Below are 24199 nucleotides of genomic sequence, written 5' to 3'. Positions count from 1 at the left end.
TAGGGTAAGGGACTTTCAGAGGCAAAGCTCTTTTTGGACTTCCACGTATTGGATAGTGGACTGTGTCCATGTATGTCTTGGATCATGCGCCTGTTTTTTGTTTCTTTCTACTGTGGGAATCCTGCCTAATGGTAGTGCAGTCCCTGTGAAGTGGCATAGGGACAGGTGGGAAGTCAGTGTCAAGGAACCTGTGATGAACCATCTGATTGATTAAGTTTGCTGTTAGTTTTGTTTGCATGGCTCAAGTGTGAGCATACGGGGGAACGGTACTCCACGGTTGAGAAATACAAGGTGAGGTTGGTTGCTTGGAGTCGTTGAAGTTAGTTTCCCATATTATGTTGTTCGGTTTCTGGAGTACATAATTCATGGAACTCACTTTTGTTTGTCAGCTTCCTTAGGTGCTCTTTGAATGTCAGCATTTGGTCGAATGTGACCCCAAGGTACACCGGATGTTTATAATGCTCAAGGATTGTAGCATCCTACATTATCTGGAGTTTTTATTTTGGCCGATGGTGCTTCAGCTGGAAGGCACATACTTATGTCTTACTAGGGTTGGCATTCAGGAGCCATGTATGATGGTCTTCTCCAGGTACACTCAGCGAACCAGTTAGAATGCGTTCAGTGTCCTCAGATCTTTCTGATTGGGTAGCAGCAATGCAAGGACCATCTGCATAAATGAATCTCTGCAAATCAAGGAATTCTGGTTGGTCATTTGTGAAGACATGTTAAAAAAGCAAGGGTGACAATACTGGACCTTGGGGCAGTCCATTCCATTGACTACTCCATGGACGTTTCTGACTATCTATCTTGACAAAGAATGTTGATTCTCAAGCAGGGAAGAGACTACCTGGACCATCTTGCTATTTCTCAAAATTTTTCCCGTTTTCAGTAGAAGCGCATAATGGTTCAGTGTCTTAAGCCAGTGGTCTCCAAACTGGGGTGCGGGAGATGCACCCAGGGGGTGCGCGGCAGCAGGAGTGCCACCGGATGGCGTTTTTGTTCTTCGGCAGCAGCTCTGCATGTCCACGACTGGTGTTCCTAGGGAGACCAGACGACGGTCCCAATTTGTAGTTCTTTGTCCTGCGTCCCGACTGATGCACGGTTGGGATGCCATTTGTCCCGATATTGCGGCTTTGGCTGCTCTGGCAGGTTTTTTTTTTTTGCTTCGGCAACTCGGCTTCGGCCACTTTTTTTTTTTCCTTCCCTCAGGTCTTCTGGTCTTCTTCCACCGGCAGCGTGTCTGCGGCAGGTCTTCTGGTCTTCACCTTGGGGGTGCACAAGTCAAAAAGTTTGGAGACCACTGTCTTAAGCTACCGACAGATGAACAAACATGGCCTCTGTAATTTTCTGGGTTTCAAAGCCATCTTGGGCTTATTGGGGTAAGTTTGCAACTTGACCACAGTATTGACGTCCTGGATGGAAATCAGCTTGGTCATCAGGCAGCTGCCCTTCTGCTATTGGCACTGTTCCACCAGTTATCTGCTCATATAGCTTGTAAGCAGTGCAGAGTAGGGATAGTTGTTGGTAGCGCTTCGCAATTAGGGTCTTCATGTGGTTTGAGTAGCACAACTGCTTTAGCTTATCTCCACAGCCTGTGTATCTGTATTGTCTCCATTCAAGAATTAAAGACATCAAGTAGCCACTTCTATACTCTTGTCCAAAAGTGTAATAATAGTTCATGAGATGTCCAGCTGCCTTTCTACACTTCAGAGTTTTTGAGACTGTTGTCAGCTCCGTGATGTTAGACTGCTCATTGTGGATTTTTCTGATCCTGAGGAGCAAGCGAAGTACCTGCTTGACTTGTTTCATTATATGCTTTGCGGGCTGGTTTACCATTTAGGATGAGTAGTTGTGCCAGCTGGTTGAGAGAGGCTTCAGTAATCCATTTTGATTGTTGTCCCCTAGGGTTCAGCTCACAAATGATGGCCTATGGTTTTTTTGTTGTTATGGCACAGGTTTGCTCCAGCTGTTGCACCACTTCTTTCTGATCTCTTTTTTTTCTGAGCCCAGTAGTTCACTGATCTGAGTCATAGTCCTAAATATCTTTTATATTGTTTGAATGTTTGTTCTGAAAGCCCAGGTACGTATAATGTCTGACATCCCTTGGGGATGTGCTTTTGAGCAGTCTTCCACATTAGAGCGTCACATTCTCTTTAGTGCTTTTGTGTTGGAGTAGTAATATAGATCGATCTATTCAATTTGGAGGTAAAGTTTCTCCAGTCAGACTTTCTGAAATTAAATTTCAGCAGGTACTATGTTTTTCTGCATAAATGTTATATGCGGTCTGTGCTGTGATCATGAGATTGCTGCCATGACCTTTCTGAAGTAGCATGTATTTTCAGAGCTGATAAAGGGTAGGATGGAATTGAATCCCTTGTTCCATCATTTGTTTTGGAAGGCACATTTAGCCTTGAAGTCATAGAGCAAGGTCAGGTTGTTTGTTGACTTCCACTTCTTAACTTTTTCCACATTGTTGTCATTGCTGGTGTATCCCCAGATTGTGTTGTGACTGTTGAATTCACCTGTGACAAGGCTGGAGAAAGTCAGTAGACCATACCAGCTGTTTATTTGGTGGCTTGTAAACAGAAACTACTGCTATTTGGTTGAATTCATCCTTAAATTCTGTTATACCATGGTGTTTCACAACAGTGTTTTTTACCAGTCTTTTGTCACATCCAAGTACTGTGTTACCAGGGGCTGCTTTCAACCTTTGCGGCAATACACATGACAGGAATGTTTAGTGCTATTGTCTTTCCCTGTCAAAGATTCGAGTTTAAGCCAGAAAGGACCACAGGATCATTTAGTCTGATCGCCTGTATATCGCAGACCATCAGTACCACCTCATGAAACACAACAACTGAAATGAGACCCAGGTATTACAGCCCACAGGAAGGACTAAAGCATACCAATGCCCGAGGCCCCCTCAATGGCAGGGACATGATTGAGATGCTTCAGAGAAAGGAGATCCAAACTCCCACACCGAGAATATGGGTGTGGGGGGGAATCCCTTCCTGACCCCCCTGCCAGTGTCTCTTGCAGGCACATGATATCTGCTTTATTCCAGATAGGAACGTCAGCGTTCTCTGCACAGAATCTTTACACATTGAAAGTGACTATTTCCTTTGGCTGACGCTTTCAAAGGGGCTGTTTACGTCAAGGACTATATCTGGAGGTGGAAGGGGTTGGCGGCTGGGTGTTGGAGGCGGGGCTGGTATGTGTGTCCGATATGGACCTTGCTAATCTCCCATTGCAACTAACTATGTGAGAATGTGCAATATGCACTGAGACCAGAACAGAAGGGGGTTGAGTGATGGGGAAAGGGCTGGGGAGGGGAGGAGAAGGAGGGGGGGAGACGGGACTGACTCTGTTTTTCTTGCCTGGCTAAATCTGAGGTACTGGCTGTCTGTGGCAAAATCGCCCTGAACTCCCCATCCTGGCCCCTGCAGCAGCATCTTGGATGAGCTCCCCCCACACCTCCCGTCACTCCCCTGGGCCCCACCTTGATTCTGTGGTGTGCTGGTATTGATGTATAGGAAACTTTATAGACACACATTGCATTCCAAGTACTCTTTTTGTAAAGGACAGGTCCCACATTAAATGGAGATTAACATGTCATTTCAGAAAAGGCATTTGAATACAAAACTTCTGTAAGTGACATGGATAAGAAAAGGAAGATGCATGGTAAAAGCCACATGCCAGCTCTGTAAGTAAATAATGCTGTGAATTTTCCTTTACCAATGAACTCCCATTTCTTTAAAGTGAACTGAAACACTTCACCTGCTTACACCTAAACTGAGACCGCTGAGGCTAAGATTGGTTTGTTTGTTTTTTTTAATGGATGCCTAAAGTCAATGGGTGCTGCTAAGTACTCAGCACTTTTGAAAATCAGGCAATTTATTTAGGAGCCTTATGGCCTGATACGGTGGCTTTTTCGTTATAGGCATAGGGGCTGCCCACATACACCCAGTTGCTGAGTCAGGGCATAAATAAAGTGTTAAGGTCCCTGTCTTGCAATAGGCTCTGCTTGGGTGAACTGCTGTATGCATGCATAGCCTTATAGACTTCTGTGGGGCTCTCCTACAGTGAAATGTAGGGTCAGAACCTAACTTTAGTACCCATTTTAAAAAATCTTGACCTTTGTTGCTTGTTCAGTAGTTGACAACTTAATTACTACCTCTCACATATATCAGTGCTATCACCAGGTTTTAGATAAAACACACTACTCTGAATTCAAACTTTGGAAGACAAGTAAAAAAAGACTTTCAGCAATTTTACTTAAGTATAAATTTGAAGACTATATGTTAATGATTTGCAACTGAAAGCATTTATTAATGTAAATATTTTAACACTGTGTGGTAACAGTTCTCTTTTGCAAATGGAGAAACTATTAAAAATGCTGTGTGTATATATGTATATACAGTAGTGTGAAAATATAGATTTTGTACATTAATTTTTTAAGCACGAAAAGGAACTTTTTCATACAACATATTTCTCTTAAACTAGCTAATTTTTAAAATTGAAATTGCCTGGCAAATATTAAGTACACTCATCTTAGAAAACGAAAAGAAAATCCTGCTCAAACAATATTTTCATTAACTAGTGGAGGTAAAGGACCATTTGTAGGAAAGAGGTATATTGCAAGTGGCCCAATTAGCACGACATTCAGGTCATCAGTCAAATTGAAAATTCTATTCCAAATCCACAGGTGGTAATTTTCAGTGACATGCCAACTATGAATAGTCTTGTAAGGGTTGACAGTTCAGGAGTTCTGAATTAGCATAGTGTATTAAGATATTTTTGATTATAATGGCTTGTGTTCAAATTTAATTTGTTTTAACAAAAAGCGCTAGTTTGTTTTTCCCTTTCATGTATGAAATTCACTCTGAAACTGCTATTTAATCATCTGTAGCAGCAGTAGAGTTTTCTTTTGGGGGGTAATAGAAGTGATCCTAAATTTAATGCAAAATATCCAGTTGCCTAATTTTGGGCTAAAGTGTGATTTGGATGAGGCACTCAACACTATGCAGGCTACCTGGACCTTAGGTTTGGTCATGTAGAAGTAAGCAGGGTTACTCTCTCACTTGCTTTTTTTCTGTAGGAGGTGGGTAGGGAATAGGAGGAGAGATACGGCTCTAATCCCCACTAATAACAGGCCAGACTAGCTGAACCAGAAAAAGAGCAGTTAACTCCTTCCTGACAAAGGCCCTCTGTAAACTGTTTACCCTTTGGAGAAACAGTAACACTTGGGTTTATGCCATTCATGCCCCTCCTCTTATTAAGTATTGCCTAAATAGAAGTGTGTTGAGGAGTATTGGTTATTTGGTATTTTTCTTTAAAAAGTAAATATATAATATTAAATTTATATTTGAGCATTTCCTTTGTCATTTGGGTTAAGCTGTCTTATTGATAAGAAGCTAGACACAGGTAATGTTGTAATGTAATGTAGCCCTGATTCTGATGCAGGAATGAAGAGAAAAAGAGAGTAGGTTTATTGTGGAGTTATTTTTAAATAACTTCAGTATATTCAACTGTACATTTAATTTCTTTTATACATATTTAATAGTGAGAAGACCTCAAAGAAAAAATTGAAAAGAAGTAAACTGGATGTAAGTTACCTTAATTTTACAGTAAATTAAAAAGAATAAAGTATAAATGTGCCATGCTGTTGAAGCTCTAGATCAGGGATGGGCAAACTACAGCCTGCGGGCCGGATCCGGCCTGCCAGCTGTTTTAAGCTGGCCCTCAAACTCCCCCTGGGGAATGGGTTATGGGGCTTGCCCCGCTCCGGTGCTCTAGCAGGGTCGGGGGCTGCTCCACGCAGCTCCTGGAAGCAGCAGCATGGCCTCCATCTGGCTCCTATGCGCTCCAATGGCCCCCTCTGGCTCCAGTGGGAGCTTCAGGGGCAGTGCCTGTGGATGGGACAACGTGCAGAGCTGCCTGGCTGCGCCTCCGTGTAGGAGCTGGAGAAGGGACATGCTGCTGCTTCCAGGAGCTGCTTGAGGTAAGTGCCTCCCAGAGCCTGCAATCCTGAGCCTCACCCCAAACCCCTGTCCCAGCCCTGATCCCCCTCCTGCCCTTCAAATCCGTTGATCCCAGCCCGGAGCACACTCTTGCACCGCAGCCCCACCCCAGAGCCTGCATGCCTAGCTGGAGCTTGTACCCCTTCCTGCACCCGAACCCCCTGCCCCAGCCCTGATCTGCCCTCCAAACCCCTCTGTCCCAGCCCAGAGCACCCTCCTACATCCCAAACTCCCCGAGCCAATGCTCCCAGCCCTTACCTCCCTGCCCCAGCCTGGACCCCCCCTCCCTGCACCCATAACTCCTCATTTCTGGCCTCAACCTGGAGCCTGCACCCCCCAACCAGAGCCCTCTCTGCACCCCAACCCCAATTTTGTGAGCATTCATGGCCCACCATACAATTTCTATTCCCAGATGTGGCCCTCGGGCCAAAAAGTTTGCCCACCCCTGTCTAGATCCTGAAAGCTAACCCTTATATGTGGGCATAGGGGTCTGGATGCGTGGATGAGCTTTCATCCTCTGTGGGAACTGCGTTTTGTAATCTCTCAGCTTTGCAGATTTTGTGAGAGTGATGTGCCTTGTGGTAAAATGGACAGTTTGCTTGAAAATGTGATGCTAGTTTTCAAATCCTGGCAAAGATTTGATAAGTATCCCATGATAAAAATAGACACCATCCAAAACAGGAATATTTAATGCATTTATTTTCATTGCCATAATGAAAACTTTAAAGTTTAACTTGGGGAATATAGTTTAACTATATTATGCTTATAGAATAGAAATGCAGGTGATTGATGTCCCTTCATTAACTGATCTTCATTTGCATCTGCACAACTCTCACTGAAATCAATGGGAGTTACAAACATAAAACTGGCAGGTTGGTTGGGCCACCAAATTCAGCCTACAAGTGACTTTTAAACATGCCTTTTCCTCTGCTCTCCTAATATAGAGCAACTTGTGCCGAATGATCTCCTTACATTTGTTGTTTGGAACTTTCAGCAAATTAAAATTATTTCATTTTTTAACGTGCAAGTTTTGTGGCATTTGGAAATCCATTACTAGAGCACACAATAGTAATATGAATAACAAGGGGGTGGCTGAAAATGTCCCCGTCCCCCTCGTCTGAAGGAAGGGGGAAAAAAAGGCAGATTTTTGAAAAGAGATTAGTTCTTAGAATGTGCTGATCTTTTATGTGTCTAAAGTAACACTTTTACAAGTTTTATAATGTACAACTAAAATTAATGTTATAGCATAATACAAAATAGTAATATGTATCATTTCACTTTACCTACATTTTCTCTCAAAAAATAAGTGTAAAAAAGAAAATGCACGCATGTCACCTTTCAAATGTTTTGCACCATAGCCCAATGTCATGGATTCTATTTTAAATCTGAATTCTAAATACTATTTTAAATTTGTTGTCATTATATTGAATTTGTTTTACACTGGAAAGTTGGATGTAGAAGACATTGCTTTAATACCCATCCAGGAATACAAAACCAAGTCCCATCCTCGCAGTAAATTACTTCCATGTGACGAACCGGATGTCTCAAGGATATTGAAGATAACTGAGACTGGGCAAGTTGAGGAGCCTGATGATTCATTTGGTTAGTATTTAACTTTTTAAATTGTTTAATACGTTATTTTTTTACATGTTATCTTGCACATACGTTATTTTAAAAACCATAAACAAAAGCCTCAGTGTCACTCCTTGCCTATGGGAATGAAAAGGGAAAATTACCTCTTTGTTTTGGGCTTTTGCACTCTTTAATTTTGAGTAGTGCTTATATATCACAGTGAAAGGTGCTATATAAAAGTTTAAGACTGGTAAATTCCAGATAGTAACCCTGGAAGTACATAGTAGAACATCTCTTGTAAAGTGGTATTATATAAAAAGCAGTGTTTTCATGGTTCTTGGGTGTTTGTCATCTTCCTCCATTCTTGTGCTGTAGGTGGTGAGAACTGTGAAATGAAACTGTTCTGCAATCCTAAGAATATATGTGGAGATATTTTTAAACATTTGCAAGGAGAAGAGGCATTGTCCTGTCACTTTCAAATATTATTAAAAGGAAAGATCTTATTCTCAACCATATATAAATTATTTTCTAGTGAAATATTAAAACCACTTTTCATGCTTCATATGGGGCCCATTGATAGACACCCCTGGCTCTCCCCAAGTTTCTTCTTCTAAAAAAAAATTAAACAGTCTATTTTTAAATAAGACTTAATTTGAAAAAGACAGACATTAAAATCATAACAATGCCCAGTTGTATGAAATCTAGTAAAACAGTGCTAGTGTAGTCAACTGCTTTGCCTAAGCAAAGTTGCAAACTTCCATGTTTGTTTTTTCTGTTCTATATAGATCACCCTTTACACAGCACTGCTGTAGACGCTGGTGGGAATGTGGAATTGCAGGAAGAGGAACACGACATGTCAGCTAGTCATTCATCTGATTCATCTCCACAAGGGAAAAATGCAGAAACAAGGTACAGTGAAAATAAAATATTTTCCAGTCCTGGAAAACTATTGGACAATGTTTGGAAACCTTAAGCTTGCTTTTGTAAGTTGGTATGATCTCCGGATCATCCTGTTATTTCAAGGAAGACTTTAAATGGCGAAAAATGTCCTCATTGTATCTCAATTGCTGTCTTTTAAAATGACCCTGCTTAAAACCATCCAGGTAAGAAGCCAAAGCCCAAATCAGTCACTAGGTCAGAGGGAAAGGAATTCTGGCTTGTAATTTATAAGCAGTACATGGTTGGCATAATGCATCTATAAATGTTACGAATTTCTTACTGTAATGTTGTGGGTGTCAGGATTGTGCTGGAAGAAGTGAAAGGCTTTTAAAAAAAAATTTGTGATCCATTAGTGAGACTTCTATTTGCAAATGACTACTATTCAGAAAAAACGGCAAAGAAAATATTGGAATAAACAATTGAAAGGGAATCTAATTTGCTTTGATTCTGATATAGTTTCTTTGACCTGAGAAAATTCCTCTTCATTTCAAATTATTGTAAAACAATTTTTGTTCATACACTTCTGCTTTGTTAAAACAGATTTGGTATAAATATGAAGTAATACTTGCTTGAGTGAACTTATCAAGACCAAAAAATAGTGGGTTTGATCTTTCAGGGAACCTTTTGCATCCCTGTTGAACTCCTGAAGATCATTTTCCCCAGCCCCTCCATCCCAATTTCCCAAGTGTACCTCATCTGCTTTGGGGCCCAGGCAATACGGGCGTCTTTATGGCCGCTCAGCACCAGGCTGAACTCTTTCAGAGCCTTTTAACTCTGTTTCTTAAACTGACAGTGGGGTTGCTGTTGAGGGATATGTGGCTGCTGCAGTACTTCTTGAAGCTGATGACTTGGGAATTGAAAACTGAGAAGAAATTAAATCTGGGATTCCTGCAAGGTCGTACAGAACCACCTCCATTAGGTCACCAATGAACCCTTGGTTTTGTTGTTTAAATAAAGCATGTTGGGGGCAAATGTGCAATCCATTGGTTAGCATGTAATGGGTTACACATGGATACAGATTGATTTTTTTTTTTTTAATTGTGTCAGGAAAATTCTTATTGCTCATCTTTATTCTAGAAAAAATCACTGTAGCTTGAAAATTCCTGAAGATAACAAATCAGAGACAGAGGATTCTGAAGATGAATCCCTGAAGGAGAATAAGATACAGAACAAGGTTTGTAAGAATATATCAGTAACTTTTATTTAGAACATATTCTATGCCATATTCACATTAGACAGAGGAAAGGGTTTGACACTCCTTAGCACTTGTATAGTTATTTTAATCTGAAGAGCATCATGGATAATTAATCTTCAGAACACTCCTGTGAGATGGGCAAGTATTAAGTGTAATGCCCAAGGCCACAGATGGAGTGTCCGAGCAAGGATTAGAACTCGGGAGTTCCTGGATTCTACCAGCTCATTAGTCCATGTCTTCCTTACTTGATGTGCAGCAGGTTTTTTCCTTAACGAATAGATAGTATGTTTCTTTAAGAATGACAATACATTTCATAAGTAAATATAGATAAGGAAAAATTCATTAAATTTACAACAGACTTGTGAGAGTAGAAGTTTGAGTTAATTACTAAAACTATTTTTTAAAATGTATATTGGTGCTAAACAACTTGAAATGCTTGTGAGTGGCTTTCCTTCAAAGCACTTACTCATTGCATTTCCACTACACTTAGTCTCTTGATACTTATAAGTTCTCTTGTCACATTTTCTAATCTTATCTTCTGTCAGCGTGGAAGCTCTTTATTAAAGTGGCAGATTTCTGCCAGTCAGTTTTTAATGAGAGAAGCTATGCAGTAGTGCACCATACAAGTCTTGCATGTTGACCTGACTGGTGTGTTAAATTCACTACGCTCACACAGTCCTCGTGTCTTTCATTCCCAGAACTTCCTGTGTGGAGCCCTACTGTGTAGATATTGCTGGCCTGCCAGAAAAAAAAAGTCAAAACTAATGTTAACTTTTAGTATTCAGAAGTATGTAGTGTGAATAATTTTTTAAGACCTTCAAATGTAGTTTTGAAGCCATCACCGGATACTGTAGTAGTTTTGATTGCTCATGACATCTCAAACTTTCTTTAAAAGTACTGCTTTAAAACTATAGAAAGAAGAGTTTAGATCTTTCAGACTGTTACTGTTCATGCCTTTTTTCTTTTGCATTTTTAAAAATCTGAAGATTTACTTTAAATTATTCTTTATATAGATATTAGGAAACGCCAGGTCCAGTGTGGAGGAATCGAAGTTACCATCTGCATTATCACTGAGGAATAGCTCTTCAGAAAGCAGCATATCAAATAAGGTTACAGATTTAGTGAAGAAGTTGAATGCACAAAAGGTAAACGTCCCAACTAGATTCCCCAAATATATCAAAAATACCTCTAAAATCTTGTTTCTCCTTAGAATTAAGCACTAAAGCACATAGTGATCCCTGTCATCTGTTAAAAAAGTGGGGGAATGTTTGTATTCAGGAAAGTGTAATAGTTTTGGGTATGAGGAGGTAGGTCAGAGGTAAGACTGAACACAGAGGTCTTGTCTACTGTAGTATTTCTCTTCAAAATCCTCTCACCTTGTGCAGTTTCCCGTGTGATACCTGTCATAGTTCAAGGCAAGTGCGCCTGTATTCCCCCTCTGTGATCCTTTAAGGCCTCAATGCTAAGCTTCTGGCTTCTCAGCTGTCCCCTCTCTTGGGCAGAGATCCACACCTCTCTCCCTCCTGACTGAGGTTTTTCCAGACGTCACAGTTCCCTGCCTACACTGTGATATCCCCAGCAAGCCAAACTGCCTAAATGGCCAGTGTCTGTGCTTTGCTTTCTCTCCAGAGATTATGCCCAGTGTATTGCGTGCAGTCATAAGTTACCGCACAATTCTTTATAAGTACATTTATTCTTAAGGGGAAAGCATTACAGAAAAAACATTTAAAAACAATAAAAGAACCTACACACATGCTGAAAAGCTTACCAGAGGTCACCCCAACTCCAACTTTGGGCTCAGTTGGTGTTAGTCCTTCAAAACCCACAAGTGGGTAATCCCTGTGGCTACAAGTTCATAACTGTCTCAGATTCAGAACCAGAACCACTATGAATAGTTCAGTTGGGCCTTTGATCTTGGTCTCATGCAACAGGTGATCAGCAGACAATGGCCCACTCCTCAGGACCCAGCTTCAAAAGGCTGGGTTTTTGCATAACCAGATGTCCCTAGAGCAGTGGTTTTCAAACTTTTTTTTTCTGGCGACCCAGTTGAAGAACACGGATGCCCACGACCCAACGGAGCTGGGGCAGAGGGATCTGGGGTGTGGAAGGGCTCAGGGTTGGGGTGAGGGCTGCAGGGTGGGGCTGGGAATGAGGGGTTCAGAGTGTGGGAGGGGGCTCTGGACTGGGGGGGTCAGGGCTCTTGGCTGAGGGTGCAGACTCTGGGTTGGGGCCAGGGACGAGGAGTTTGGAGTGCAGGAGGGGGCTCTGCGTTTGGGGGTGGGGGTCAGGGCAGGGGATTGGGGTGCGGGCTTACCTTAGGTGGGTCCCGGTCAGCGGCACAGCAGGGATGCAGAAGCAGGCTTCTTGCCTGTCCTGGAAGCGGCCAGCAGCAAGTCCAGCTCCTAGGCGCAGTTGGCTCCGCATGGCTCTCGCCCACAGGCACTGCCCCACCCCCGCAACTCCCATTGACTGGTAACTGGCCAATGGGAGTGCGGAGCTGGTGCTTGGGGTGGGGGCAGCAGGTGGAGCTCGTGGGGGCCCCCCACCCCCCAACTAGGAGCTGGACCTGCTGCTGGCTGCTTCCAGGGCGCAGTGTGGTGTTGGAACAGGTAGGGACTTGCCTGCCTTAGCCAGGCAGCACTGCCGACAGGACTTTTAACAGCCCGCTCGCTGGTGCTGACCAGAGCTGCCGTGACCCAGTGCCTTACATTCCAGAATTAGGTCGCGACCCACGCTTTGGAAACCACTGCCCTAGAGAATCCCCAGGAAAATCACTTAACGCTTTTTGTTCCAAAAGTCTCTTATCTGATGCTTTGTTAGGTATAGTCCTCTGAACCCCCAGGTGCCACATCTTGACCCCTCAAGAGGTTACATACACTCCTGGACCACAATAATAAATAAACCATTCATTTAATACAGTGGACCCAAAAAATACATTAACTTCAATAAGGTCTCCCAATAATATTGCCAATTGCATTTCTCTTCAGAATATTCCCACTGATGCAATTTTACCAGTGATATCAACAATGGGAATGCTAATGCAATCTGGCATCTCGTGTTCACTGGTAGCATTATCAATGTTGTCAAAACTCTGCACAGAGCAGATCTAGACTACACAATTGTTAAAATGCCAGTGGTTGTTCTACACTAGTGTTACTACCAAGTGCTCTCATAAGAAATAGTTAATTATAATTATGGGTTTAAAATAGTTGAACGTAATTGTTCTTGAAAGTTAATCTGCTGCATTTTGTATTGTAGAAGCCCAAGAACGGTGCTAAATCCCATGTGAAACCAAAGAAGTTTTTGCAAAAGCGTGCATTAGATCCTTCTGGTAAAAGGAATTTGATACTTATCTCTTCATAATTTTAAACTTCCTTGTAACTTTTCCTCATTAGCCATTAATGAGTTTTCCTAAAAATAGTTTTGATATCTGGTATTTTGCAGCCCAATTACGCTAGAAATGGGAGCCTTATATAATTGGAATAGGAGATTCTTATATAGTTGACTCAGCACTCACTCACTAGCACTGTAACATCATGAGATCCTGGGTTTCAAGATTGTGACCGTTTAGGTGTAGACAAACTATTCATCGTTTCAAATGTTTTTCTGACTCCCTCTGGATCCTGCCCAGTTGGAGTTATGCATTTAGCTTTATATATGGAGATAAATAAAATATGTTCCCAGTTCAGTTCTTAAGAACCCTCTAAAACATTCATAAAGTAGTTTCCCCTTAACAAATGCAATATATACATGGTGTGATATAAAGACTTCATCAGCATGGGTTTGGGAGGGCTGTATTACTCATAGTGGCCAGGAGTGGTTTATCCCAAATAAGTGTCTATATACCCTTCATACAAGAACATTGTGTATGTTTCAGAAAAACTATAAACTTTAAGCTTTATATAAAATGTCTTGAGTGTAATAATGCAGACTTTCTTGCAAAGTAAAATATGTGCATCACACCTTGTATATTTCAGAATTTTGTATTTCACTACCGAGCAGAGTTGGTGACATTCAGAATGTTTGATGTAAAATTTAACAGTCACCAATGTACTTAAGTTATTTATGTTCAACCCATCTTAAGATTTGTTACTTTTTCACACATTGTTTTAATTTAAAATTTGCATAATCAATTTACCTATTTACAAAATACCTGGCATATATCTTAGACAAGTGAAATAATTCCCATTTTAGAAAATTCTCATTTGTTAAAAGATTAATATGCAAGTTAGTTTGTGTAGCATTTAATTCTTTTAACACAATTTTAATTTTCTAATTTATTTTAACTACTCATTTATTGTGTTTCAGCTGATAATAGCCCATGTTCTATACAGATTTGGTGCCCAAAAGGGCTGAAAAGATTTTCCCAAGATATTACAGAATTGGATGTTGTTCTGGCTGAGTTTGAGAAGACAACTGCAGACTACAAGTAAATATCTTGCTTTCCTTGAACTGAGAACTCCAAATTGACACGCAATATTTAGTTTGCTTGAAACCAGACAGCTTGGAGCACTAGGAAATGCAATACAATGTAGGGGCAATCCTAATAGATTATTGGGGGATATATTAGATGACTGCCTATAGGTTTCTGTGATACAAATGGCAGTTTTTTTAAGATGTGATCCTAGGTAGGTTGGCCTCAGAGATTTAGTGTAGCCCAAATATAAATAATATTGCCATTATGGATAGCTACTGTGATTGGGGAGCTATTCCTGAACACGATATATCTCAATATCTGCCTGAAGATGCACATGATCTATCAAGACCTAGGAGAGGCTGGAAATATCCTACATTTGTTAAGCAGGTTTCATGGGCTCTGTTTGTTAGATTTCCATTGAAGCATTCAGCTTTGAGGCTCATTTAATATGCAATTTTTGTCTTATCAGGGTGTTCTCAATCTGCTGTTTAGGTCTCTTAATCAGAATTGAAGAGCTTATTCAATATAAAACGTCTATCCTGTAGTTAATTAATAACTGTATAACTTCTTAATTCCTAGCAATTGTGAAAAAACACTAGTAGTGGTTCCACAAGTTAGCTAAATTCTACTTATTAGACTTGCAAGCTTGGGTGGATTTGCCTTAAAGAGAAGAGTCCTTCATGATGTACTATTTCACTAGGCAAGTTAGAAAAGGTGCAGAAAGGAAGCCCTATATGTAGTTTATTATTGGCATTGCCTCCTGCTTTCCAGAAAGTCTCATTGCTCTTAAAATCCCAGTGTTAATTTCTGTGGACCTTGCCTCGCTGAAGAATAGGAAGCTTTCCTTTCTTCAAGTAGCAATGTCCAAAGAGCTAACCAATCCCAGGTGAACTTGGGAGGAACCAAAAAAACCCAACCTTCTGATTTTAAAACCCAACCCAATGTTTTGTTTTGTTTAGCTCTGCAGTAGGCATATGCTAATCATAAGAAAGGGGGGCGAGGGGAAAGCTGAGTGGACTAAAATTCTTGGCTGCAGAAGTCATCACAACTGGTAAACTCTTCAAGGGGAAGAGTTAGCTGTTGCCCGTAACCTGATAGGTCTGTCTCTGCCTGCTATACTCAAAGGTCCAATGTTAGTATCTGTAGATCTTGCTACCTGAAGAAAGGAAATACTCAGATAAGCACAGATACCTTTTTCCTATACTAACCCAACCTCTGTTTTATTTTATCCTCTTCCTCCCCAACTTCCAGACAAAGGGTGGAGTCTAGGATTTGCAAGGAAGCTATTGAGGGCTTCTATTCTGGCTTCAAGGACCAACTCACTAATACTGTAAGTATAGCAGTAAATATAAAAACATTGGTGTAGAGATGGTTGTAAAATTTTAGTCAGAATGCTTGTACGTTTAAATTAAGGAAGACGTAAAACTTTTAAGCACCATTACTCCAACTTGCTGCACATGGACAGACTACTGCACCTGTGCAAGAACTCCAGTGGGGTTCCATCTGGCACAGAGGTTTGCTCACAGGCAATAAATTAAGGATTGGATTAGATTAGATTGTCAACTTTTGGGAGACAAGGTCCTTCTCTTGTGCAGTTACCAATGAGCAAGGAGTTCTGTTAAAGTGGATGCAAGTCGAAAGGTTGAGACTCATAGAGCTGAAGATCTGCCACGATACAACAGTATGTCTTGTGTATCTGCCTCAGAAGCCTTGTATTTATGAAATACCTTTCATGGTGCCTGCAAGAAGGCCATGTCAGGGCTTTACAATTAGTTTGTGTTTTTTTTGTTTGTTTTTTTTTAAGGGGCCTCTGACGTACAGTGCATGGAGAATAGACTTCCTCAATATCATTTTTTCAGACCCTACTAAGTGACTGTAGAGAACAGTAATTATAGCTGTGGAGATCAAGATTTAAAATATATAATATAGTGAAATAAATTGAGACTGTTGGTCTTTACTTATGGACCATTGCCACAATTAATATTAAAATATAGTTGAACATTCATGTAATTTATTAGCATGAAGAAGTTAAACAACAAAACTTCACATGTTTCTATAACAAGATGGTAAAGATACTGGAATTTTTAGATAGGGACCTAGAGAATGTCAGCCTTGTTCCTGGTGGTGGCGAGCGGTAGCATTTTATAACAGTTCCTTGTTCTGGGCTGGGACCTAAGGACATGCCAGAGCGAATTACCAGTAACTAATTTATTTAAACCAAAGTGTTCAAAAGTAAGTCTTATAGCAGTGATTATAGAGAGAAAAGAATACAAGGATGGGGAAGAAAACTATTGGATAGGGTTTGCTGTCAATACACAATGTTTTCCTTACCTGTAGATAACAGAAGTCAGGAACTGAAGGATTTGAAAAGAAAAAATGCTAAGGTAAAATAGATCTCTTTAAATGATGCTATGTTCTATTTAAACACTATAGAGATAGAAATGTGTAGAGCCAATGTTCAACTTGCAAAACCAAACTTGGATGTTTGTTTTTAAAATTTATTGGAATAGAAATATACCTAGATAAAGTTTGTGAAACACATTTTATCTGGGAATAACACTGTTTGCAATATACTTCTAAAATCAAACAAACTGTTATTGCCAGACTTGCAAGACTGTTAAACAGTTGTGCTAGTTCAGTAACCAGTGAGCAACCTGTATCAACCCAAGAATTACTAGAAGTTGTAAAATATGCTAAACGCCCAGATTCTGATCTCTGCTACCACAGTCTTGGTATGGTGTTACTGCAAGATAAATAGTAAAGTTTGCTGTGTGGAAGTGTCTAATAATTCAACACTTTAAAAATATGTTCAGTAAACAAATGACACCACCTATTCAGTCTTTATTTCATAGCAATGGTGTCAGAGTATCAAAAGGAAAGTAAAATATATGCTTAAACTCCATTCAGTTTATTTTACTGAGCACCAGATGACTGTATTGGGGCTGCACATTGCTTTGATACTGATGCATGCTGTGACTACAACTAAATGGGGGGGGCGGGGGGGGCAGAGTATTCTGATTATAGTTAAGGCTGTGAGTTGCTTTAATGTGTCTCCTGCAGCTCTTTGCAGCACATGATATTAACATGCTCTGATTTTAATTATTAACCAGTCAGAATGCTTTTACTATTTTATAACCAATTGTAGTTGATAAATAATACATTTTGCTGTGAGAGTAATATATTTCCCGTCCTACTGTTTAAATAGGATATATAGTATTATAGTAAATGAAATAATGAATTCACACTACTGTGGCTCTTTTGGGTAATGTTGATCGCTAATTTGACTCCTGAAACACTGAGATCTGAGTATCTTTACTTTATTGCTTGTGGTTAAGGGCACTCATTTAGGAGATGGGAGACTCACATTCCAGTTCCTGTGGCTATTTAATTATTTATACAAGTGGAACAGTTTCAGTAGGAGAGACAGAGACTTGTCCTAGAGTATCCCATTGGCCAGTGAAATGGGCATTTTTCTTAATGTGGGAGACCTGATTTCAAATATCCCCCATCAGACAGAGGGTGGAATGGATCCTGGGTCTCCCATGTCTCCAGTGAGTGCTCTAACCACTGGGCTAAAGTTTATAAGGGAGGTCTCCTTCTCTTGGCATTTAAGTTCCGAAAAATCTTCTGGGCAGAAAGTATTTGATGAATTCACATCAAATTCACAAATAGTTTTGGGTTGATCGAAACCGCATTTGTTGTTGAATAAGCTATTTGTCAAAAAACTTTGCCCACTTCTAATTCACAAGCTGATTTTAGTCCAGCCCTGAAAACAGCAGATCAGCTTCACCCAGCAATTCTAGTATATTTGAATCATTGTCTTTGCCTTTGTGTTCTCCCATCAAGTGGAGTTAGCGGCTGTTGTTCTTTGTCTCCCACCATTCTCGTAAAGTTCATCTTCCTGACACTGATGGCAACCTTGTCTGTGTCCTCAGTCAATGTCTCAACCCACCTTTTTCTAGGTCTTCCTCCTGGTCTTTGAATGTAAATTCAGTATTTCTTGGAAAAGGAGACTTGAGAGGGGAAAACAGGAAGGGATTCCTGGTAAAATTACATTTAATGGATTGACAATCACTATTTAAAAACATGTTTTTAATCTAAGTCACACACTGTATGCAAGCTCTCTCATTTAAACTTCTGAGTTATAACTTGACTTTCTAAAGACAGAACTTTTCTATGAAGTCATCCAAAACTTAGGCTCCAGTGCTACAAGCTCTTCTGTGCAGAGTGCTACCTGTGCAGAGCAACCTGCAGGATTAGGGTGTAGTTTTAAGTGCTTAAGTAACTGAATTAAAGAATATAGAAAAATCTTAAATGTACCTTTCATTCTGAAGAATCCTAAAGTACTACACAAACAACATCATGCTATTTACATGTAAAAAAAAATGTAATTATATATAGTGTGATGTAAAGATTTTGTAGATGAGAATATGGGGTGCCTGTGTTATGATTGGCTTTGCAACTCCTGAGTTAGAGATCTTCCTGAATAAGTATTAATAAAAAACAAATTTCTATACCAGCGTCTTATGCCAAATGTTACTAAAAAGTTACTTTTGAAATGCTTGAAATTTATCTGCCTGGATGAACAACTTACTACAGTGAGTTCAATAGTACAAGTTATGGAGGGAGAAGGAAAATGCTAACAAATTTTAGAGACCCTTTTGAAAAAATACCTAAAATAGCACTTACAATTCATGACAATGTAATCTATGGAAGAGCTGGTATCTTAAGATTTTCCATGTCTAGAACCCCCAGAGTATTGTCAATTCAGAATGCAGAGTTGGGGGTAGGGAAGAAATCTACCTTGTCATTTAACTGTCTTAGTCTTGAAAGACTGCTATTTCACTTAATTATATAATAGGTGATCACAGACATCAATAAAAAAAGAAGGCGTTTGCTGGAAGTTAGAGGAGAACTAATTCGGTAAGTTTCCATTTGCTGAAATGTGTAGTGATTATATTGATTGAAAGCAAACAATAATAGCTTATCAGTGGACATGGAGGAGTCCTGTTACTGTCCAGAAAAATCTAAGGTAACCCTTGCTTTTGTCGTTAACTGACTGTTTTTGTGTAAATAGCAGATGAAACATTTACAGCCTGCATCAGCTGAACATGTGTATTCCTTCCTTTTTGCGAAAGCTAAAATTAACCACTCCATCTCCATAGGAGTGGAACTGCCTGATAGAAACAGGGAGTCATTTTCACAAGCTGTCTCCAGCTACTCTAAATTCTTGGGATAATGTCTGCCAGTTGGGCTACACATTCTGTAAGAAATACACCAGCTGCATGATTGGAGGTGAGAACATGATCAGATAATTTTAAGTAGTCTTAACCTAACAAATACTCTGAGTGTGGAACAGTGTGTAGGGCGTTGTTCCCACCCCCAATATATCAGACTTCAATCTTGCTGGGTAAACTTCCTGATTCCCTTAATAGAACTCAGCCTTGAACATGTGCAATACATTCTGATTTTAACTGCCCCTACAGGGGTGGGATATTTCCCAAGATAGTACATGCAGCATCTGGTATGGTGGAGTCACAGAATGCCTACTGCCATATTCCATTACTATAGGATATCTCTCAAAATAGAGGGGGAATACTGTTGGCTGTATTTAACCTTAAATGTTATGCATGGGTCTATTTTAAATTGTACTCCTTGGCAAAAGCCATCTCCTAGAATCCCCTTTATCACAAATGTGATCATTGGATTCCTGTCAGAAGAATTATTGACAAGATTAAAGATCTGTGTCCTTATTAGATAAAAACTAAAGTGTGCATACTGTTTAAAAGGGCCATATTCCTATCCAATTAGTTACCCTAATTGAGAAAAATACCAGGCTGTTGCACTGTCTGTACTTTACACTTTTATGACCCCATTAAGTCATGTTCAATAGAAACAATACATTCAAAGTAACTCCTGAAAGAAGAAAATTCACAACACAATCCTTAAGTATTGTTTTTTTTTGTTTGTTTGTTTTTTTTTTTTTTTAAGGACTGGACCACAACTGAAGCAACTGCAAAAAGAACATGCTGAGCTACAAGAGAGAGAATCTTCTGTCAGGAATGCAACCCAGTTCCTAACTGATTTAAAGGAGGTGCAGCAACAGTATTTAAATTACAGAGAAGACAACCCACAAGAAAAAGTAGTCGTAAGTACATTTTGATTCTATGATGTTGCACTGGCTAATTCAAGTTTTCTCTTTAGGAGAAGAAACTAAATGGTGATTCAGGGCAGACAGCAGTATCCTCATGTTGGTGTCTGTCAAGACCTTGTACAGCAAAAACTTCAGTGTTGTTGTATCCAGGACTCACATGTAGTGTACTATTTTTAAAGTGTTCAGTGAGAAACAAAAAGTAAATTAATTTTGTTATTTAATATAGATATAGGTCAAACCCTGGTGTCCAGGAGCTTCCCTACATACAAGATGGTAGCGTTTGCTAACTTTTCAACCTCACAGTGAATTTTGTAACCCTCTTTAATGCTCAAACGTCTGTTCAGCAGCATAGCACTGACAGTGAGCTTCTCAAATATATAGTTTAAGTAGTGTAGGAGACCTGTACAGGAATTGTGCTCAGGGCCTGGAATACAGTCTCCTCTCTTCTAGGGCACTGCTGACCTCGCAGTCTAAGGAAGTCATCCACTTTCGGACATATTATCTGCTTATGCTTAGTATAGCCAAACTTTAACTTGACTTAAACGTGCAGAATAGAACATTTGAAGAGAGTGACATCAAATTATAATCCACTCTTTCAAATATGTCAAGTATGAGAGACAAATGGAGTATTTGGGATAATTGGACAGTTTGTTTTCAAAGGGTTAAAAGTAATGCCTTGTAATTTTTTTCCCTCCAACAGTACGGAACTTCCAGTATTCCTGCTCTTCTGGTGGAATCGCAACGAATATTAAGAGCTGAAAGTCACTTTCAAAATATCAGCACAAGATTACAAGAGGTTCTGAATTTGCAGAAGGAGCTGCTAGAGAAATTTTAAATACTTTATGCCTTCTACTTGCAACTAAGCATAGTTAGCATCAGTTAAGTGTATTCATATACCTAAACAAGAAGCAAGCTAAATATACATGGTTGTGACATTCCTACTCATGTAGATTTTAGTAGTTTGTGTTTGCACTCTAACTTTTGATATAACAGAAGCAGCAATTATTTAAATACTCCCATAAGCATTTAATAAAATAAAGCAATGTGTTTAAATTGCTTCTGACTTCAAATCTTTCACCTCTATAATAATTAGTGTGAGCCTCTTGTCAGAAAAGTTGATATGTTTCTAAAGATTTACTAACAATTGTGAAGGGAACGTGTGGTTTTTCACTTTGATGTACACTAAGTTTGTGCGGGGCAGCCTGGAGTAGAGGTAGTATGATAAACCATTAATGATCTCAATGAATCAGTGATAAATCTAGTGCTTTAAAATTAATAGGATTTTATTATTGGATTACCAGAGTAATCATTTGGAAATACTAATGTGACACGAGTAGACATTTTCTTTAGTGGAAATTACAACTGATATTTAGTGAAAAACCTGTTATTGCTCATCCTAAAGTAGCATTAAGATAATTAGACACGTCTCAGGCTTGTAACAGGCAACTTACTAAATTGTTCCACCATTATATGCATAATGGATGAAACATTTCTAAAACTAGTATGTGAATTTTTAAAAACAGCTTAGTTATAACAAGTCATACAGAAGGTGGTGAGCATAATGAAAGGTAGACAAATCCTCAAGTTTTTATCTAAAGTATGGATTTACCTTTTGGCAGGCCCACATATAGGTAAGAAATCCTACTTGCCCTTTGTAAAGTAACAAAGTACAGTACAGACTGTAGGCAACATCCTCAACATTTGGACATCTGGGAAGAAACATGTTTTAACCACATTCCATCCCCTGGTAAGTGAATTTTACCTGAATCATTGTCCATAAAGTTTGAGTGTGACACTGTCCATTTAGCATTTTTTTTACATTTTGAATTTAGTGCTCCTGAGAAGTACCAGATTGATCGCCTGTGTCTAGCTTTAGAACATGCACAACACAGGTACCACTAGGGTAAGCTGATCTACCTGGGTCTTCCACGGTGCTTCTTTCCTGTCCAGGAGCAGCTACTTCTAGGGGTGAGAGGATAGTTCAGTTTCTGCAGCTATTCCGTCCTTGGCCTCTCTAAAGAGAGAGGGTGGCTTCTGTGCCATATGCACCGCTGCAGGTGGCAGAACCACTATTGACTAATTTAAACCAGAAATTAAAGGGTGTATCCTATTAAACCACATAAATGTCATTAACATATAAACCCAATGTACAAAAACACAGCTAATGGCAAGTTTACTATGCACTTTCATATAAAGAGAGGATGCTGGCATGGTTCTATTGGTTTCTTTTGGCAGTGTAAACAGGACTTCTGAAACTTTGGCTTTATAAAATGTGCTAACTCAACTATATCTTAATGTATCTAAACAGCTGACCTTAGTTGATAGCTAGTTGTATGCCTTGTTACCACAAACTTCCTGTTTTCTTAAAACCTCTATGAGAAGCTCATCAGGTATTTCTTCCAGGTCACAGTTCCACATGGTCAGACTGTTGTCTGCAAGTTCAGCATCTTCAGTAGCTTCCAGAAAATACACATCGTCAGTCACATTATCCCATTCTGTATTTGAACAGAGCTTGGCAGGAGACTTATTTTCTTGATGTGTCCTTGATGATGTGCTTTCTGAGAAGTCTGTAAGGTTAGGTGACTTTGCTTTTTCTTTTTCTTCTATGTTCCCACTCTCATCCATAAAAAGTACATATTCTTCCTTTAAAAAAACAAAAACATATTACATGTTGAAAAGTAAGTGTTCATTACTTCTCGGGCCTAGATCTTATTGTTGGCTTCATAATGGGAGCAGAGTTAGGCTAAGGCTGAGCACTTCTGAATGTCACCTCTAATGAACAGAGTGTAGGTCAGCTGACAAGGAAAGTTTATCTGTTTTTGGATTGTGGGCATTTACCATACAGCCATAGCCTAAACTTATAAAAGTCAGTTTTCAATGGGACCAAAATTTAGTCCTTAAAAGTAGTGCCTTGTAACTGGCAAGCTTTTGAAAATCATGCTGCAAGACCACTGCTGCGTTTGCTCTAGCTGCATCTGTAGGCAGATAACACCCTTTATGGATATGTGCTGTTGCAAAAAGAAAAGATGGATTATTGAAAGGGTGCAACCACTCTAAAGAAGTTACACACCCAATTGTAATATTTTCCAAGGAGAACTAGGGGAAAAACACGCATGCAACTTGTATGGCCCTGCAGATGTCACGAGCTGTAGCTATGTGCTGACTGGGCCAAGAACCACTGCTTTAAATAGTGATGATTCACTTACTAAGAATTTTTTCCAAAATAGTTGTAACTTACCAACAATTGGTTCTATTTCAGATAGGACTTCATAAACTAGCAGTACACCGATCAATAAATCATGAAAAGTTTGGTTGAAAGGTAATGCCAGCTATTGAAAAGCTGTTATTTATAAAGCTCAAGGTAGGGGTTGCTTGGCCAATGTCTTCTCTACAAAGGTTGAATATTTACATTAAACATTTTTTTATTGCTTTACTACACCACATGAAAGGATTTTCTAAATGATTATCAACTTCACTCTTCAAAGTCAGTGACTATCATTTAAATTCCATTTTTAAAAGTGTGAATCAGTTGTTTCAGCATATTAAAACCCCTAATGCTAAGACATTAGGATTTACAATTAACTATATATTAACTATCATTTTGTGTGTTGCAAACACTGGTTGAAGTCTGACTTGGATTTGCCTAAGCATCAGAAAAATGGAAAACGGAATGTATTCTTTGAATCCTCCGTGAAGTTTAAAGGTGACACTCATGCATCGATCAGTGTAGATATAGCCAGAGAGATTAAAAGATCTTGTGCTAGACCACAAGGAAGAGATTTGCCTTAGTCTAGGTGAGATATTGGTAACCTTGCCTACAACCAGTCTATATTAGCACTTCCCTTGATGGTAGGAGTACTAGCAGGAGAATTCTGCATAATTGGGCCCTAAATATTTCAGTC

The 24199-nt window shown here is 39.6% G+C and overlaps 2 protein-coding genes across 5 annotated transcripts in view; one reads left to right on the top strand and one right to left on the bottom strand.

The window, feature by feature from the left end:
• The first annotated feature begins 1723 nt into the window (after window positions 1-1723).
• CENPU (centromere protein U) lies at window positions 1724-24043 on the top strand. Its single transcript, XM_043513595.1, has 15 exons — window positions 1724-1787; window positions 3622-3703; window positions 5564-5606; window positions 7469-7622; window positions 8378-8501; window positions 9609-9705; window positions 10740-10871; window positions 12985-13057; window positions 14035-14155; window positions 15395-15505; window positions 16491-16527; window positions 19005-19066; window positions 20135-20291; window positions 20998-22044; window positions 22701-24043. The coding sequence occupies exons 1-14, from the start codon at window positions 1739-1741 to the stop codon at window positions 21130-21132; spliced, it is 1377 nt and encodes a 458-aa protein (XP_043369530.1). The 5' UTR covers window positions 1724-1738; the 3' UTR covers window positions 21133-22044; window positions 22701-24043.
• The window catches only part of PRIMPOL (primase and DNA directed polymerase), a 40753-nt gene continuing 35253 nt past the window's right edge, over window positions 18700-24199 (bottom strand). For all 4 annotated transcript variants that reach the window (XM_038398199.2, XM_043513588.1, XM_043513589.1 and 1 more), the window contains one exon: window positions 18700-22940. In XM_038398199.2, the coding sequence (XP_038254127.1) occupies window positions 22623-22940 (318 nt within the window). In that variant the 3' untranslated portion in view covers window positions 18700-22622. The remainder of the gene's footprint in view (window positions 22941-24199) is intronic.

Source organism: Dermochelys coriacea, chromosome 4 (genome assembly GCF_009764565.3).
Source record: "Dermochelys coriacea isolate rDerCor1 chromosome 4, rDerCor1.pri.v4, whole genome shotgun sequence".
In the NCBI taxonomy this organism is placed as follows: domain Eukaryota; kingdom Metazoa; phylum Chordata; order Testudines; family Dermochelyidae; genus Dermochelys; species Dermochelys coriacea.
The sequence above is the reverse complement of the archived record's forward strand: the minus strand, read 5'-3'. Positions and strand labels throughout refer to the sequence as shown.

Excerpts from the sequence above, each read along its gene's own strand:
- CENPU (XM_043513595.1), top strand. The coding sequence starts at position 1,739 with ATGTTAGACTGCTCATTGTGGATTTTTCTGATCCTGAGGAGCAAGCGA. Across the intron at positions 14,156-15,394 it reads AAGACAACTGCAGACTACAA|ACAAAGGGTGGAGTCTAGGA; the intron begins GTAAATATCTTG and ends CCCAACTTCCAG. Across the intron at positions 15,506-16,490 it reads GTAAATATAAAAACATTGGT|TCAGGAACTGAAGGATTTGA; the intron begins GTAGAGATGGTT and ends AGATAACAGAAG.